The sequence below is a fragment of the Haemorhous mexicanus genome, chromosome 5 (genome assembly GCF_027477595.1).
Source record: "Haemorhous mexicanus isolate bHaeMex1 chromosome 5, bHaeMex1.pri, whole genome shotgun sequence".
Classification (NCBI taxonomy): Eukaryota; Metazoa; Chordata; class Aves; order Passeriformes; family Fringillidae; genus Haemorhous; species Haemorhous mexicanus.
In genome coordinates this window covers 10,406,197-10,423,584 of record NC_082345.1, presented here as the reverse complement: position 1 = coordinate 10,423,584, position 17,388 = coordinate 10,406,197, and the positions used below count along the sequence as shown (strand labels likewise).

The 17,388-nt window shown below is 36.7% G+C and overlaps 2 protein-coding genes across 5 annotated transcripts in view; one reads left to right on the top strand and one right to left on the bottom strand.

The window, feature by feature from the left end:
* Window positions 1-8,602, top strand: part of CHPT1 (choline phosphotransferase 1) — a 21,039-nt gene extending 12,437 nt beyond the window's left edge. The window contains exons 4-9 of one of the 2 annotated variants that reach the window (XM_059845845.1): window positions 1,336-1,420; window positions 2,982-3,113; window positions 3,507-3,665; window positions 4,545-4,670; window positions 5,165-5,275; window positions 8,438-8,602. In XM_059845845.1, coding sequence (XP_059701828.1) covers window positions 1,336-1,420; window positions 2,982-3,113; window positions 3,507-3,665; window positions 4,545-4,670; window positions 5,165-5,275; window positions 8,438-8,482 — 658 coding nt within the window. In that variant the 3' untranslated portion in view covers window positions 8,483-8,602. The remainder of the gene's footprint in view (window positions 1-1,335; window positions 1,421-2,981; window positions 3,114-3,506; window positions 3,666-4,544; window positions 4,671-5,164; window positions 5,276-8,437) is intronic. The other variant, XM_059845847.1, reaches the window with a different exon arrangement.
* On the bottom strand, window positions 7,951-17,388 carry SYCP3 (synaptonemal complex protein 3). 3 transcript variants are annotated; one of them, XM_059845849.1, is made up of 9 exons: window positions 15,583-17,388; window positions 15,365-15,511; window positions 14,715-14,790; window positions 13,642-13,676; window positions 11,789-11,906; window positions 10,751-10,850; window positions 9,892-9,990; window positions 8,653-8,757; window positions 7,951-8,517 (listed from the first exon to the last, which is right to left on the bottom strand). In XM_059845849.1, the coding sequence occupies exons 2-9, from the start codon at window positions 15,492-15,494 to the stop codon at window positions 8,464-8,466; spliced, it is 717 nt and encodes a 238-aa protein (XP_059701832.1). In that variant the 5' UTR covers window positions 15,495-15,511; window positions 15,583-17,388; the 3' UTR covers window positions 7,951-8,463. The 3 variants fall into 3 exon arrangements, with proteins under 3 accessions (XP_059701832.1, XP_059701833.1, XP_059701831.1); XM_059845850.1 differs by having other exon boundaries at window positions 15,365-15,508; XM_059845848.1 differs by having other exon boundaries at window positions 15,365-17,388.

Here is a 17,388-nt window from a genome sequence, read left to right as displayed (position 1 = left end):
ACACTCTGTCACTGGACCTCAAGCCACTTCATTAAATGGGCAGAAGGTGAAAAGCCTACACTGGACTGGCAGGCTGGACTGGTTCACCTTACAGTCCAGTGAGCACTACAGCAAATAAAACTGAAGGAATACAACACCTTAGGGAGGATTCCCCATGCTCTTGGCTTCAAGAAGTGATGAGGACCTCAGCTTATCATCTAACTGCAGTTTAAACTCTGGATCCTCTAAGTGTCGCAAGATTGTGATTAAATTTAGCATATTTTATCACCATCTTTCTGATGAAAGAAGAGAGTTTTAACTGAGATTATTAAGTTCAGATAAATGTTTTCCATTACCTAAAATATGATTGCTATCTTCTTTTAAAACTCCACTGCTTCCTGTGCAGATAGTCATGTGCTAAGTAAGTAGCAATACACATTGGCCATAATACCTTAAAACAGCAAATTTATTCCACCTGCGAAAGGAAATCTTGAACATTCGTTATCAGTGTTTGCTGGTAACTGTAGTATGAAGATAAGATACCTGTCTCAAAACTTTTGGTACCATAAAAGGTAATTTTTATATGCACTTTTTTTTTGGTCATTATTTTTATTATTTATGCTAAAGCTTAAAAAGTACTGATTTTTTTTTTTTTTTTTTGTGGAGCCTTGGCTTCATGTGAGGTTTCATCAATTAAATGCAAAAATACAGAGTTGTCTGTCTTGTCTGAGAACAAAAAAAAGGTGAAATATGGAGTCTGGACTTCATAGGGCATACAAGGCACCTTTCCTAAAACAGCTTTTATGGAGGAAATTAGGATAGCAATTATATGTTCTCAGAAATATGGCAAATGCTTACCTATCCACTGACTCAGTCCTCCCTTATTTTGTAGGCTGTATCTGTCAAGTTTTCATGATATGAAGCTTAAAGAAATCCCTTCTTTCCCAGCCTGCTCGTTACAGTGTCTGCTTTTATATGCTGTACTTTTAATGGAAATGTTTGATTGCATTTACTATGAGCTTTCCTTAAACCTTGATTTGACACTTACACATCAACAAGTCTGTAAATTTGTACAGAATTTTCCAGTAGTTAACAGTGTATTCATTAGAGTCCCCCTTTCAAAATTTTATGTATCTTGCTCCAGAAAAGGAGTACAGCTTTCGTTTTAAATCTTAGCCAGAGATGTGTGCCCCCATAGAGAGTAGCTTTCTCAGTCAAGGAAAGTAATAGTCTATATATATTTATATCATTTGAAGTACAATTACTGGGGGTTTAATTCCCCCCTCCCTCCACACACACTTCACACTTACAGCAAAAAGTCCTTGAACTAAATCTCTTTTTTTTCCCCTTTCACAGAATTGATGTAACTGAAGTTCAGATCACCATAACAATGCTGCTCTTGATAACTGCCTATGGAGGAGCAGGAATGTGGGACTATAAGGTGAGTGTGTTAAGTGTTCAGAGTTCCTGCTGAGTATCTTGTCAAGTGTCCACAGTTCCTGTGGTATTTGAAGCTGCTCTGTGCAAGCACTATCAACACCTACTAGTTCTGTAATGTTGATTTAGCCTACTGTATAAGTGTACGTTATTTTAATGGCATAGTTAACTTAGATCTATTGGTGTGACTCCCTGTGCACAGATTTATGCTGCATAGAGGAAAAAAGACCCCATCTGCCACATATAAACTTCTGATCTGGAACTAGTACTTCACACATACTTAAGCTTTAGCAAATAGGTTTTTTTCTGGTTATATATATTTTGTATATTTTATTGTAAGGCATACATTTCAGTTAAACAATTTATCTTAAAATGTATGGATTAAATGCTTCAATTTAATGAAACTGTGGGATGAAGCCAGGGGATTTTGGTTAAGTTATTCATAATTGTGTTGATGCAGATTTTTAAGAATAATGTCACAGCCATGTAAATGTAAATATTTATATTTAAAATATTGTTTTCTGTCCCAAAACATTTCCATATCTGTGGCTTTTATTCTGATCTTTAAAGATGCATTTTATTGGACAGTATCAAAAGATCTTCAACTTTCTAGGGCTTTTACTCAGGAATTTATAGTTCTGATTCGTTATAGTGCAAAGAGCTGAGACTTACTTTTCCATACTATTGATAAACAATAGAAATCAAAACTAGTTCAAAAGTTTACTCAGCAATTAAGGAATGTTTAGCTAAACTTTGTTTCCTTTTTCCAGCCTTTTTTTTCTATTTTCAAAAAGCTTATCTTCATGTTGGAAAACAAAGTAGGTGCATTAAATTTAAATTATGATTAATTTTTTCCTCAATAATAGAATCTGTTGTAGTTATGCTGTATCACAAAAAACTATATATTCAAAAAATGTAGTAAACAGTTTCCATTTATTACTTCTTTTTAAAATCCTCTGCTGATTTGGAAGTTTCCTTGACACTGCAATTGATTCCAAAAGGTAACTGTTTAATTAAAATTTGTATCTGGAGACTTTTCAGGATAGTCCCGTGATATGTAAAGATACAGCATACAAATAACATGCCAAAACACAGCAGGCAGATGGTGTTTGTTTTTCCTGTGGATCAGTGTTGTTTTATCCAGTGGAATAGAAGGAACTATCCCTCTTCCTGCTCCCCTATCATGGTGATTGATGGCAGTAGTCTGTGTCATGTTTTTGCTTGTGTGGTAAAAATATTTGAAGAACATATTAAGGAGGAGCAGACTAAGATCTAGCTGAATCTCAAGAACAGAACTTAAGTACTCAGTAGTGGAGTTTAAGTGTTACAAAAGATACTTCTTGTTTTCTTAGTAAGGAAACAAATTTTAAACACTGTTGTCCTGATCTTGTTCCCAGGAAAGTGAGGGTTCAAATAAAATATTTCTTTAGTAGGTAAGAGTAGCTGCTTTAATCACTTCTTAAAAAAGGTATTGTGTGCTTAACTTTTAATATATTTCTCTTGTTTTGTTGTGGTTTGTTTGTTCTTTGTTTGTTTTGGTTTTGTTTCTTTTGTGTTCTGCTAAGGTCCCTTTGCTGGGCTTAGAACTGAAGTTCTTTGCAGTTATTGGCATCCTGTGTGGAACAGCAATTTCTTTTTTCAATTATTTCCGTGTCATCTTTGGTGGAGGGGTTGGAAAGAATGGATCTACAATAGCAGTAAGTTGCTCTAAAAATTCAATTGATGTTTGATTAATTTATGCCCATAATTTATTATGTTTCAGAAGATCCATAAGGGTTTTATCTTTTTAAGCTTTTAAGCAGACAGGCACGTGAGTGTTAGATGGCTAAAGCAAAGTTCATTATCTACCTTCTCTCTGCCTGTTACTGGATTTCTTCTGTCATGGGAACCAGCAGTGAATTTTCCTAAAAAATTGATTAGTGGTCAAAGGGTACTGCAAAGGGTATTAAGAGCAGTGGCATAATACTAATGGATTTTGACAAGTTTTGACAACTCTGGTTTTGTTTAATGGGATTTGAAATATGTATAAAACTTGGACTTTATCACATGACTGAAGTTTAAGACAAATTTTCCATCCCTTTCTATCATAGGGAACAAGTGTTCTTTCACCAGCCCTGCACATTGGTCTGCTTATCACACTGGCCATTACAATTTATAAAAAGTCTACAACTCAGCTGTTTGAAAAACATTCTTGCCTCTATGTCTTGACATTTGGGTTTGTGAATGCCAAAATCTCACAGAAGTTGGTGGTAAGTCAGTCCTAAATCTCCTAAAACTAATCTGGTTCTTGGCTAAACACTTACTGGATCAGGGGGAACAGTTTTCCCATTTTGCTTTGCTCCTGTATTACCAGATTCATTGTGATCAAGACATGAACTAGACTCAGGGTTCCACAGAGAGATTATATGTGACACTGATGAAAACATGTATTTGCTGTTGAATGGACTGGTTAGGACTTTCAGTTTTGTTTAACTTACTCCCAGAAATGTACTTACAGTCTGTCGTTAACATCCTAACTCTGGTCTCTTAAGCCTTACTAACAGTGCTGTGGCTTCTCCTCTAATTATCTGAAATAAGAATTTACTGTGATCACTAAAATGAAGAGAGAAACATTTCTGTCTTTATTTTGTCTTTTCTGTCTTTGTCTTTTTTGTACATAAAACACTCCTCAATGGATTTTAAAAAGTTGCCTTACTATATATTTACCAACATCAGTAACCCAGCCAGATGCTTTTATTTTTTCTCCAAGGATGACATTTTCCGAACACTAGAACATAAGTAACACCTAGAAAATAGGTATTCTACAGACTTTCTTACTAAACAGTGAGAACAAGTGTTGCCACCTAAGAAAAGGTCTGTTTCCTAGTTAACTTTTGGCTAGAGAAAGTCAAAATTTAAAAAAAAATATTCATAGTATTTGTTTTCAGTAGTACACTTGCATAGTCTTACAGTCTGAATACAGTGCTGGAAAACTAGAGAGTGGAACGCCCCTGCAGATAGCTGAAATGCATGGGTATAGATGTAATTTCCAAGAGGACGTTGCTGGGCAAGAATGTGATGCCTGTTTACTGATAGTTACAACAATCTTGCAGGGATGCACTTTTTAATATTTTTTTTTTCTTACATAGGTGGCTCACATGACAAAAAGTGAAATTTGTCTTCAGGACTCTGCATTTATTGGGCCAGGACTTCTGTTTTTGGACCAGTACTTCAACAGTTTCATTGATGAATATATTGTTCTGTGGATAGCATTGGTAAGTGTTTTATATTTTCTGTTTGGACCATGCTTTAAGGAATGGATTGAGAATTGTCCCTGTCATTCTGCTCTGCCATTTCTGACTTGCTCACATTTCTGCTGTCACTGCAGAGGGAGTGCTGGGTACAAAGTAAATATGTTTTTGTGAGCTGACTGGCTTGCTTTCCTTAGAACAGAGAAATGAAAGTAAATTTATAAATCTCTCCTGAAATTATGCTTTTGTCCATGTGGATTTTTAAGGTTGTTCTGTGAACTGCAGACAAATGGTTTTTAACAGATCTTGTAAGCGTTTAGTGCTGTTAGGATGTTGGGGTTTTGTGATGGTTTTATTTTTAATTCTAAACTAGATCACTGTGTAGCTGTATGTTACAATGATGCATTTATGTTATGCTTGTCCCTTGGATAAATTCTGATTAAAGTATAGCATACTTATAGTAGGGACAATTTAAAAAAATGGATTTTTTTAACCTGTTCTGTTTTGTTCTTTTGAAGTTCATATCCTTGTTTGATATGCTGAGATATGCCAGTGGTGTGTGCCTACAGATTGCCGCTCATCTTCATATACATGTCTTCAGAATTTCATCTCATCAAGCTCCTGAGCAGGTTCAAAACCATAATGACTGATTAAATAGGTCAAGGACAAGAGAAGAAGCAGTTAGGGGAATGAAACAGCCTCTGTGTTTTTGGGAAGACAGATTAAGCTTTTGAAGAAAACAGTTTTATAAGAAAGTTCACTGTGTTTCAGACATTACCAGATGTTAGAATTAGTAGGTACAAAGTTCTGCAGATGCTGTTGTACTTTTGAACCAGTATGTATTTCCCTTTCAGACCACAAATACTACATTTGAAAATGTTGCCATCTCCTGTTAGGTAACTTTAATTCTGTACTTCTCTTCTGGTGAATGTAGATGCAAACCAAGGTGCTACCAGCCAGAATTCGAAGAGGAATTTCACGTCTAATCTTGTAGCATTAGATTCTAAAGTTTGTTGGAACTGCTGTGAAGTGGTTGTCAGATGTACCAATGAATTCAATCCTGCATTATTAAGACTGAGGCAGCCATGACCTAAAACTCATTCAATCTCTCCTCTGGTACTTCTAAGGAACAAGTTGTTGGATCAGTAGATAAAGGAGGTACAGCTCAGGAAAATTTTCTTCTGATTCAAAGTACTGTTATGAGTGCCTTTAGAATTCATGCATTCTCTAGTATCTAAATACATAACCTACTGCTACCACATAAAACTTTAGCTTGCACTTTCTTTCAAGGCCAGTTCCTGGTTCTGTGGTCACAGTAAGGTCAGTCTCATTGTACTTCATCCTTATCTATGCGACAGATAGCTGTGTAAGGAGAGGACTAACTTTAGGCACCCTAACTTGTATCTGTAAGCCTATGCAAGTGAAGGACAAAGCTCATTGATAAACTCCAGTGCCTGTGGCTCCAGCACTACAGCCCACCCTTCTGTATTTCCCTCTCTGGTCTTTTTGCTGTCGCTGTGTTCATTTACCTTACAACTGATCCTATTGTCTTGAAGCTACCACTGTATGTTATCCAAACAAAAGGGCACAAAACTGAACCATAATGTAAAACTCTCCAGAACAGGAACTCAGGCCCAAATCAGCTTCTTTCTTCCTTTAAGAACAGACTCACTGGGTAACATACTACATCTAACAAGAGGGCTGTTGTCATTATAGAAAAGCTGAATGAAAAATGGATTACTTGCACACTAACACCATACATAAGCTTAAACTCCTTTCAAGAGATACTACTTGAATATGTTTTTGAGTAAAAAGCTGTTGAATGTAAGTGTGCATTACTCCTTCCAGCTGCTGATACGTACCTGAGCTTCAGAGTTAATGAAGTCCTTTCTGAACTGTCCAATAAAGAATGCCATGGTTTGTTTTAAAAATACTACCACTGCAGCTTCCTACCTGCTTATTAGTTCAAAAATACTTCCTGAGGCATTCAAGGAACTTTTAAAGTGGTGTATTGTCTGGAGGAAATAAAATAGCATCCACCACCCTTCTGCCTAAGAAGAATATAACGATCATTTTGAGGATCTGTTGCTGTAACAGTAACTGCCAAAGGACTACAACATCTGCACATGAATTTAGCCTGAACCCAGGCCATGGTCAAATAGAAAAGAAGATGGTAATGACCATTTTACTTTGGTTGAATACTGTAAGCAAATTAACCTCCTGATGAAAAGACACAGGCAACATCTTAAGAGTGAAATGAGTGAGTTCTCCACAATGGTCAAAACTGTGTCCTGGCCGAGCAGGTATAAGTAGTTTTGAGGATATGATTGAGGTATGTGGATAATAGGAAACTAATGCAGAAATCACTCAGAAAACCAGAACCATGACTCAATACTAACAAATAAAACCAGAAGCAGGAGGTAATGCTAACAAATAACCGCTTATTGAAGATCTGAAGCAGAACCTGTCACCTATTTCATAGCCTCCTGTCATTGGCCTTAGAGGGCTGAGACTCAGTAATTACAAACCAGCATTGTACTGGTTACCATGAGAGGCTCATATCCCCTCATGCCTCAGAGTAGCAGTGTTACTTCCATGTTTGCTCCTGTCCTGAAATCTGGCTGGGGCAGAACAATAAGTTCTATACTCTTTATAACCAAACAGCTGAAGTTACTGCAAGTTAGCTATCACTTATCTGGCTTCCAGTCCTGGAGAACCACCATCAAATGACTTGACTCAAAATGCTCATAGGCTGAGAAGAAAAATATGGTTTTGAAACACGTTGTTGTGACAACATCACATTTGGTGTGTGTGGGTGTGTGGATGGTTCTTTTTATCTACTGTTGTATTAAATCAAAGCATTAAATATGTTGGCAACTATCTAATTTTTAAAAGTAGATATTCAGGTGTAATGGTTTTCTGTAAAAACAAACTGCATGTACACTAAGCCAATTGTTTACTGTAATGAGATACATAAAAGATAAATGCTTTACCCTTAAAACTCAGGCTTCTCTAAATTGCTAGTCATTTGGAATTTCATTTGGAATTGCAAAAAATAATATTCCATCTCAAAGGCTTGTAATAGCCTGTACTAAATAAATGAGGTAGATTTCTTCTAGCAGTGGTTCTACAGAAAGTAGACCCCAAAATGCATATTGTTTAATTATTGTTACTTGAGCATATATATGAAGCTTATAATTTAACTAAACCAACCCCCCCCCTCCCCCCCATTTTCTGGACAAATTACAGCAGTTCATAAATCTCATACTAATACAGCGATAGTACAATGTATAGACTAAAAAAAAAGAGTTAACAAAATTTACTTTAATTTACCATAATACACACATAATTAAACAATTCTGTCTGAGCTATGTCATACCCTGTGAGTTTTTATAACAGCTAATATATCAGAAGACTAATTGAAACTGTGACAATTTGCAGCTTGTTAGAAATGCTTCTATTTGCACAATGAACCTAAAGGCCTCAAGTTACGTAAAATCTGGGTAATGCATGTTTCATTAATCCTTCCCCTTGTTACAATTTGGTATTAAAAAGTGAAACAATTTAAACATTCCAATGCTATTGGAAGTGGATATGAAATTTTTAAAACTCAACAGACAGTGAACAATTTGGGGTCCATACTGCCCCCCAGTAATAAAAGTTTACTAAGATATGTTCTTACAACATGAACAGACAAGATTAGAACAATCCAGGAAAGAGTTTAATAGGAACCCTGAAACATTTAAATCTCAACATCCTTCTAATGCCTGTACTTGTATCATGTTACTTAGGTACAAGTTGCTCCTCCACTGAGCCATCAGAATAACATGGACTGAAGAGACTTGCGAACAGTTGCCATCTCCTGCTGTTGCTGTCACGAGAAAAGGAGATAATGCTGAACAAATGCTGTATCAATATGATTCCTTTGAATTAAATGAATGTCAAATGACTTTTAATTGAATGTTCTATTTTTGCATTTAACTAACTTCATAGATCTGATACTTACAGTGTCCATCATAATCTTCTTCTGCAACATTGCCATTTCCTTGCGAAGTTCGTTTTGGGCACCAGCCAGAAGATTTTCATTGCTCTTCTCCAGCTCTTCCATGCTCTGAAGTTAAGGATAATATTAATTCAGAACTCCTCAATGTCAAGCAGTAAAACAACCAAACAAACCAATAATTATTCATACCACAATGTAATTTTTACAGTGATCACAGATAATTGATGAGTTTGTCACAAACTTGGCAGAGGAATCGCACAGGACTTCATACTCCAGTCTACATTCCTAATTTAAACAGCCAGCCTCTGTGAGGTCTCAGCTACTTTTTCAGAATTTCAATAAAGATAAAAATTCTGCAAGAGGAGATTGAACAGACATCTATCAGGAATTCTAGGGGTTCAATATTATGACAACATTGCTGGACTTGAAAAGTGAGGAGTATAAACCCCACTGCGTTTCTTTGCACACTTCTCCCCAAATAAGCCAAATAAAACTCCCTGGTTATCTTCCCTTTTTTACATACAATTATATTTACCTCTGTGTTTAAGTCTAGTTGCATTTTCCTTAATTTGTATTTATTTAAGCTTATTTGAGTTTTGACTTCTACCTTTTGATCTTTTTTGAGGAGAAAAATCAGTAATACTTTACCTTCTGTTCAATTTTTCCTCTTTGATGAAGACATTTTTGACATTTTGGAAGAGGTATTATTTATTAATGCTTCTGTAATATACTCAGTAAATTCAGATTTTTTTAAACTAAGAGTTGCTCCATTTCAGATTTATCAGCTACCAGGCTTGGAAAAAACCCAAACCAAATACCAAGCTTATAACTGAAATTTCAAAATCAGGTAGGAAATGACTTGAACTGAAATTAAGGTTTGTCAGAAACTGATGGACTTGAATCTGCCCTGTGTACTGGGGGCTGTGCAGCTGGTGAAGCCACACCAGGAGTGCTGGGTCCAGTTCAGACTCCTAAGGACAAGAGAGACATGGACATACAGGATAGATTCCAGCAAAGGGTCATGAAAATGATGAAGGCGCAGAAGATTTTCTCTTGTGAGGAATGCCTTTAACTAAAAAAGTAAAATTTTTGTGTGTTTGTACTCAAAACAGTTATTTTGCTTGCTGTCTAGTATGTCAGTTACTTTGATAAAGAAATACCTAGCAACTTGAAACACTGAATTAATATAGTTTTCTTAAGTGATATGATAAGGATCAGCTGCTTTCCAAGAAAAAGATTTACCTTTAGGAATTGCTCATAGAGTTGCTTAATGGTTTTCAGTCTCTGACTTTGAACTATTCTTGCCTGTTGAAAAACTTTTTGTTGCTGACGAAGCATATTCTGAAGCAGAAGCAAAAGAAAAGCATAATTCCATCAGTTGTTAAGCAGAGTGCTTAGACAGCACACCAATTTCATTTTTCAGAATCAGAAAATCTGCCTTTATTGGAAATCTGTGCCTTGTAATGTGGATCTCTGTCTGGAGAAGTTACCCTGGCTTTTATTAATGAAAGTAAGACTGAAGACTGGATAAAGCCCCAAGTCACCTCCTGAGGTCTCCTGCAACCTGAATTATCCCTGTAAAATCCCATGAGGATTGCTATGCCCCACGGCTTCTTAGGGTATCCCAGAGGAATGTGCTATCTAGGGAAAAGCAAACCTTGCAAATGTGTTGGAAGTACAGACAGAGCAACAGCACGTGATTACATTCCTTTGTATAGCTCCTATGCTCTTTCAGTGATCAAATTCTCTTACATTTATTATATACAGGAATATTTTTAGAGGAATATATGCTAAAAAACTACTTTCTTTATTCCTTTGTTCCATGAACCCAAAGATTATGGATGGAGAGAAACAGCATATGTCTTTCTTCTCCTTAAATGGTCCTTGCTTTTCTCAAGCCATATGCCGGCCTAGGGAATCACTTAACAGTGTTTATAAACTTGCAATAAAGTTTATAAATGCACCTCTCTTCCCAAACTTAAACAATCATATATTTATATTTAAACTACATAAAGTGTTTTTACATTTCTTGAGTATTGAAACAACAATATTCCCTCCTTGTAGAAAATACAGTGAAGTTCACACCATGCTGGAAACTCACTGCTAGTTTTTCTTCCTGCTCTTCTGCCTTTTGCACATCTACATCCCACTGCTGAAATAAAGTCAGGAACTGCTGGGAGAACTCATGATTGAGCTTCTGCCTATAAACAGACACTGTCTGTAAGTATGACAAATGCTACAGGGAATTACAAGGAAAGCAAAGGTTCAACATACACATGGAATAGAATAAAAGCTGGCATAGATAAAGAAATAGGCTACTTTGACATCTGACCCCATTTCAATACAGTATGTTGTGAAAAACTGAACACATACACACTGTGTGGATGTAGAATATATCTATAGAGACAGCACTCCCATAAAATACTGGTTAAAAAGAAATTGTAACAACTCTTCTTCCTAACAGTGTCAGGTTTTCTGAGATTTACCATGTTTTTCTAATTCAATTACAGGTGGTTGTTTTAACACAAGGTGTTTACATTGCAAAACTGATAAGCTCATTTCTTAAAATTCTGTCCGTACAAGTTTCAAATACAAATAAATGTAGAACAACACCAAGACAATTACAAGTATTGCTGACTTTTAGTTTTAACTGTCTCTTTTCTCACTTTGCTCTATCTCTGGTATCAGATGTAGTAATTAAATATGCCTTAAGAGGTGAGAGGAGTGTTAATGAAGGTGAAAATTATTTACTTTCTTAACCAGAATGATATTAAAGTTTTCCTGAACATTTTTCAGTTTTCAGGTAGAAATGGAAAATTCCAAAGTCGGGAAACCACCCCCCCCACATTGTTTTAAAATGCATAATAACATCAAAGGTCACTTTCCATAAAGATAAAAGTAAGCCCCACTTTTTAATGTACCTTGCTCTCAGAGTTCCAAATCTTAAATCTGTGTGTTCTAAAGAGAATGTGCTAAATTATTACTGTCACATTAACAAAGGGGACACAACGGAAGACAGCAGAGGCCCTGAGCAGATGTTTAACATTAGATACAGTACTTGCTATTGCAAGGCGACAGACCAGCTATCCATGTTGTGACCCCTAGTTCCACAGGCTTGGAAACCAAGAGTAAAGATCACCTTTGCTCCTGCTGCGTTTTCCAAACATGTTCAATCTTCTGGTTACTGGTTTTGAGTGAGGCTTTTGTGTACATTTCTAATCGTTTCCTCTTAGCTAAGAGAGCCTTGTTAATGTCAGCTGAAAGCCAAAGAATATTTAGAAATTAGGCATACTGGATATGCATTAAAAAGGCTGATGAGTTACACTTTGGAGAAGCAAAAGTGAGTTGTGTTCTAGTGGCAAGAAGCTGGTGTGATCTGATGTGGTGATGTCCCTCAGCCTGCTGGTGGCACTGGTGTGAACACTGCTTCCTTATGCCTGTCACACACCCTAACCAACACCTGTTTCAGAGTCATATGCAAATTTCTTGAATTTCAGAAATAAATTAAGGTTAGTATGTGGTTACTATCCCTGTGAACATAATGAATGAATATTTTTATACTTCAGAGAGAGTACTTTTTAAGTATTAATATAAGTTACTGTGTTTGTTTCACTTCAATTTACATTTGGAGATTTACAAAGTCACAGCTTAAGATTAATACAGTAATTTAGTTTTCTTCTCACTGTAGATTTCAGGAAACATCTGTCAAACTTCTCTAATTTGCTGAGGCATCTGTCTCTGCTAATGCCAAACCCACTATTTTGTGCAGACAGCATCCTCTCTCTGATCCATTCATTCACCCTCCTTCCATCCTTCCTTTCTTTCCTTTTTTGAATCTTAAATTACAGAATTACAGTTATGACAAAAGTCATAACTTTTTAGCATTGAAATCCTCCTTTTATCTGAATTTCCAGATCTCCAATACCATTCAAATATGTAATTCAAAATATGTAATTTTGTGACAGCCAAAAGTCCTAATTTGTAGATTAAGGAAATACTCAAGCTTCTCTTTCACCTTAAATTTGACATGCAAGTAATGACTCTGTACAGGTTTATTTTATTACATATAATGAAAGTATTATTCAGTTATTGAGTGTGTAATGCTGGCATTAAGATGGTTTCCCTTCCTTCCATGGCTTTTGGCTTTTTGATGCCTGCTTACTCTGTGATGGGTATTGTTAATTCTTTACAAATGTCAGAAGTATTTTTTCTCTATCCTGTCACTATCTAGAATTCAGCTGCTAATTTAACTAGGTTAAGTTACCTCCTGAGGATCTGATTATGACTATACTAAATCCTGCTGAGTGACACACACAAATTGCTCATCACTGGATGAGCAGCATTGCTTCCCCTGATTATCTGGCTGTTCTAGAAACTCCTATTCCTTCTGACTGCTGAAATTCTCTTACCTGATGATTCCCTGTTCTCTGTATTTCTGGAAGTGCTAAGTACAGACTGCTCTCTCATTCTGTATCACACCTAAACTCTACTTCTAAAAGTGTTAGAATTAGAACTGTTCTCTTTTGCTGCTTATATTAACATTTACAGTTCCCTTATTTCTCACTCAGGTCTTGCCATTCCTAGTATCCTCTATGCCAGTGTAACAAAAAAATTTAGTGAGAACAACAGCAAACTGCTATTGTCCCTTTTCTCTACAATATATTTACTACCTTTTAAACTTCACCTTAAAATTGGAATTGATTATCCAAAGCACTTATGCATCTTTCCCTTTTCCTTTGTAATTATTAACACTTACAAGCTGTGACTCATTTATATGCAGGTATTCCCTCCTCTGCTTTCCTTTTGCTCTCCTTAGATAAAACTTTTATTATATCTATTATATAACTTTTATAACTGGCTTTATTCAGAAATGCTGTAAAGTGCTAGAGACTAGTCATTATGTTTACATAAGTCTTTAAAGTTATTTTATGGTGAGTTATTACTGCCAACTCTGCAACTGTATTTTATTTATTAGAATGTAAATGTACTTACCTCCAAATCTCTCCAACATATTCTGTACTTCACCCCTACAAAACAGTGTTTCAAAATTTTATTTCCCCATCTTCTGACTTTAGACCTGTTGAATATGCTTAGAACTAATTTTATTCACATGCCTATTACTTCTAAGCAGAAACAGAACTGCCACTGTCATAAGATAATTTTACTCCTTTTCTTCTCCTGTAAGAGGTTTCTTTTTCAGATTAATTTGCCTTTTTTTTTTTAATAAAATGCTAGAATATATTAGCTACTCCCCAATAAAGAGGCACTATTATATAAAGAGGCATTTAACATGCCTTGAGTAAGGGGAGTCAGTAAATAAAATTGATTATTCCCTATAACAAAGAAAACAAAATGGGTATTTGGAACACCAAATGAAAACAAGTCCTTCTCAGCATGACTGGCACAGTAAAAAATCCCAAGGCAAATAATATCAGGGTTGTTTTTACAGCATCTTTAAGATGGTAACACCAGTGTGTAAGGCAGTGTTATAATACAGTAAAAACAGTATCTTCAACATAACAGTTATAATCTGCTTGAAAACTCTTTTAGCATGTACTTTTTACTTACATTTACACTGTCCGTGAATATGAAATTTGATTAATATTTATTCAGTCTCTATTAATATTAAATTAAGATTTATCTGTAAAATAATTTATTTTTCATGCAATATGTGAATTATTTAAAGTATTGGTAATATCTTCAAGCAACTAAAATGAGAAGAAAAAAATTAATAGGATTTAATGACATTATCAACAATTTAGGCAAAAACAAGTAAACTTTTTAAATGAAACAAATTTTAAGAACACACAAATATATCAAATTTTTCTGCATTTTCAAAAGAAACTACAAAGAAACTGAAGAATTACTCTTTTGAAATGCTTTTTTAATTTTTTTTTTTACCTACCACTACTGTATTATATGTCACTTGATTTTTTTAATCAAATAAAAAAAAAACAACCAAACCAAACCCATACAAGGCAAAAATAAGCATAGTGAATAAGTGAAATTGGTATCTATTTAAGACCTGCTTATTTTGGAAAAAGCCCGCAAACATCTAACCTTACCCCACATCATCTGGAACCACATGAGTAGTCACCAGAGGTCTTTTCTTTCCATGCTTGTCCATTACTGGTATGTCACCTTAAGAAGGAGTATAGAAATACTTACAAAAATACATTTTGTGTTGGTTGTTGGAGTTATTAAAAGTGTAATTACTTTTCTGTAATGCCATTTCCCTGCCCATGTCTCATGGTCAGTTCCCATCAGTAACACAGGCAGCTCCTATAACTCTGAGTCTGGAGCTGGCAGATGGTGGTGAATTGCTCTGCAAGGCCAGACTGGCTCTGCTTTGAGTTCTCTGCCCTGGTCCCAAATAGTTTTAGTTTCTCTGTCCACTACACCATTACTCACAACTCACAATATAGCAATCATCAGAAAGCTAAAAATAACATAAAAATTTGTAAAAGTCCAATCCGAAGTTACTGTAAAAAAGGTACTGTAATTCTGCACCTTTAAAAAGAAAAATCACAAATAGATATTTATATTCTGAAAATTACCAATCAAAATCACACAGTAGGAGCCTGGTGGTCTTTGGCATTACAAACCATACTGTGCTCAGTCCCTGGCTGACTCAAAAGTTCTTCCCTTCTTTTCACAGTCACAAATGTGATAAAATTCCCATTTTACAAATGCCCTAAAAAGTTCATATAAGCACCTTCTCTAATATCTTCCTCTGATCCACTCAGTTCTTTTCTTTCCTCCTCAAAGTCAAAAGTAGGTATGGTCTGATCTTCCTGTGCTGGTTTACCAGCTTTTCCTCCATGCTTTCTTCCCGATGGTGCCATGGTGAGATCTTTTCCTACTGAAACAGTATATTGCATTTGTGACATAACTTCCACAATAAACTGAAACTAAATAGGTTCTCATGCTTACCTGGACCTATTATGGGTATCTCTTTAACAGTCTGCACCTGTAAAGATATGCAAGAAGTCAAACTGGTTTAGTTTTGAGGTATTCCACAGCATTACCTATCAGTGATGCTTTTAAAAACATACTAAAAAATGCCAGGGCTATTAGGAACATACTTGATTCTGCTGGAAAAAAAAAATAAAGTACCCATTTTCTTAAGATGTCTGCCAGCTTAGCTTCCAGAAGGTTTATTACACATTTTGTCATATCCAGTACTGCATTCCCCAAAAGCTATGCCAATATTCTACTGTCCAAACTAGAGAAATGATAAACCATAGAGAACAATGTGATCCTACAAGCCATGCCACACTGTAAAGTCAAATATACATATGCTTATGCCATTTTTTAAAGTCCTGAGCAACTCCCAGGTTCTGATTTATCTTTCTTTATAGCTATTACACCTCTGCATTCTGTAATGTGCCATTTCTACACTGGCAAACATTTTACACATAGACTACCCTATTAAAAAATTATTCATTTATTTACTTTAGTAAAGCTCTCATTCTAAACACAATCCAACAATGCTAGAAATATCAGTAGGTTTTCCACTAGCCAAGGCAGGGACAGACCTAAAAATTAAGTTCACACAAGGAAACTGAGAACTCCATTAATGATCTTTTGAATTTCAAGGACTGTGAGGTCCCCCCAACATTATCAACTCTCTCACACATCTCAGCTTCCTATTTCTGTTTTTATTGGGGGGTTTGTTTTTAGTTATTGTCAATAGTTGCAAAAATATTTTTTCATTCCAAATTCCATGGATCTCTACAAACATGGCCACACTCTGCTAAGGAAAGAGTACATTTTAATAGCGAGCTTTTTCTGAGGTTGATGCTTCTCTACGTAGTATGTAGAATTTTAGATTTTACATGTGTCATTATTGACTGGACAATCAAAAGCCTTTGCATTAGAATTTTCCTCAAATGAGAGAAAATTGTCAAGACTTAATCTGCTTTTCGACTACTGACTGTTGAGGACACGATATAAAGGAGGAGAGTGCTGGGCCATGTCTAGCTGTGCCTGTCCCTGTGCTGCCAGGGCACTTTAACTTTGAACTGCAAGCATCTATTTTATCTGACATACACACACTTTTATTTGTATTAAAAATCAGTTTACAAAGTAGAACGTCTCAGTCCCCCTCAGCCAGGTGTAAAACAATCCTGCCACCTCATAAGCCCAAGCAGCCCCCACCCATCCCGTGTAGGTACCTGTTTTAGCCGACCTGAGTGTCTTCAATCCACAGCTGAGTATTTTAACAGTGATTTTTAGAGAAACTCACCCCCTTTTGTTCTCCCCGTCCCAAAAAGATATTCAACAAACCGGTGATTGTGCGGTTTTGTTTGCACGGGGCGTCTCACCGTGGTGACCCACCTCAGAGCAACGAGACACCAGGGCCCTCAGCTGAAGCCTGAGGGGACGCCCAGGCAGGGGACAGCGCTCCTCGCACCGGAGCAACAAGAGAGACCTGGGCCCTCAGCTGCAGTCTGAGGGGACGCACAGGCGGCGGGGAACAGCGCTCCTCGCACCTCCCGGCGCAGCAGAGGGAGCCCCGACGGTCCCAAAGGGAGCCCCGACGGTCCCAAAGCCCCGGGGCCCCGTGCAGCCCTCACGCCGCTCCGGGCGCTCCGCCGCCGCCTCAGCCCCCCCCCAGCAGCCGGGAAAGGGCGGGAACGGGCGCGGCCCGGCCGCGGCGCCGCCGCCCTCAGGAGCGGGGCCGGGCAGCGCCTGCGGAGCCTCGTGCTGCTCGAAAGCTTCATCCCGCTTTGAGAA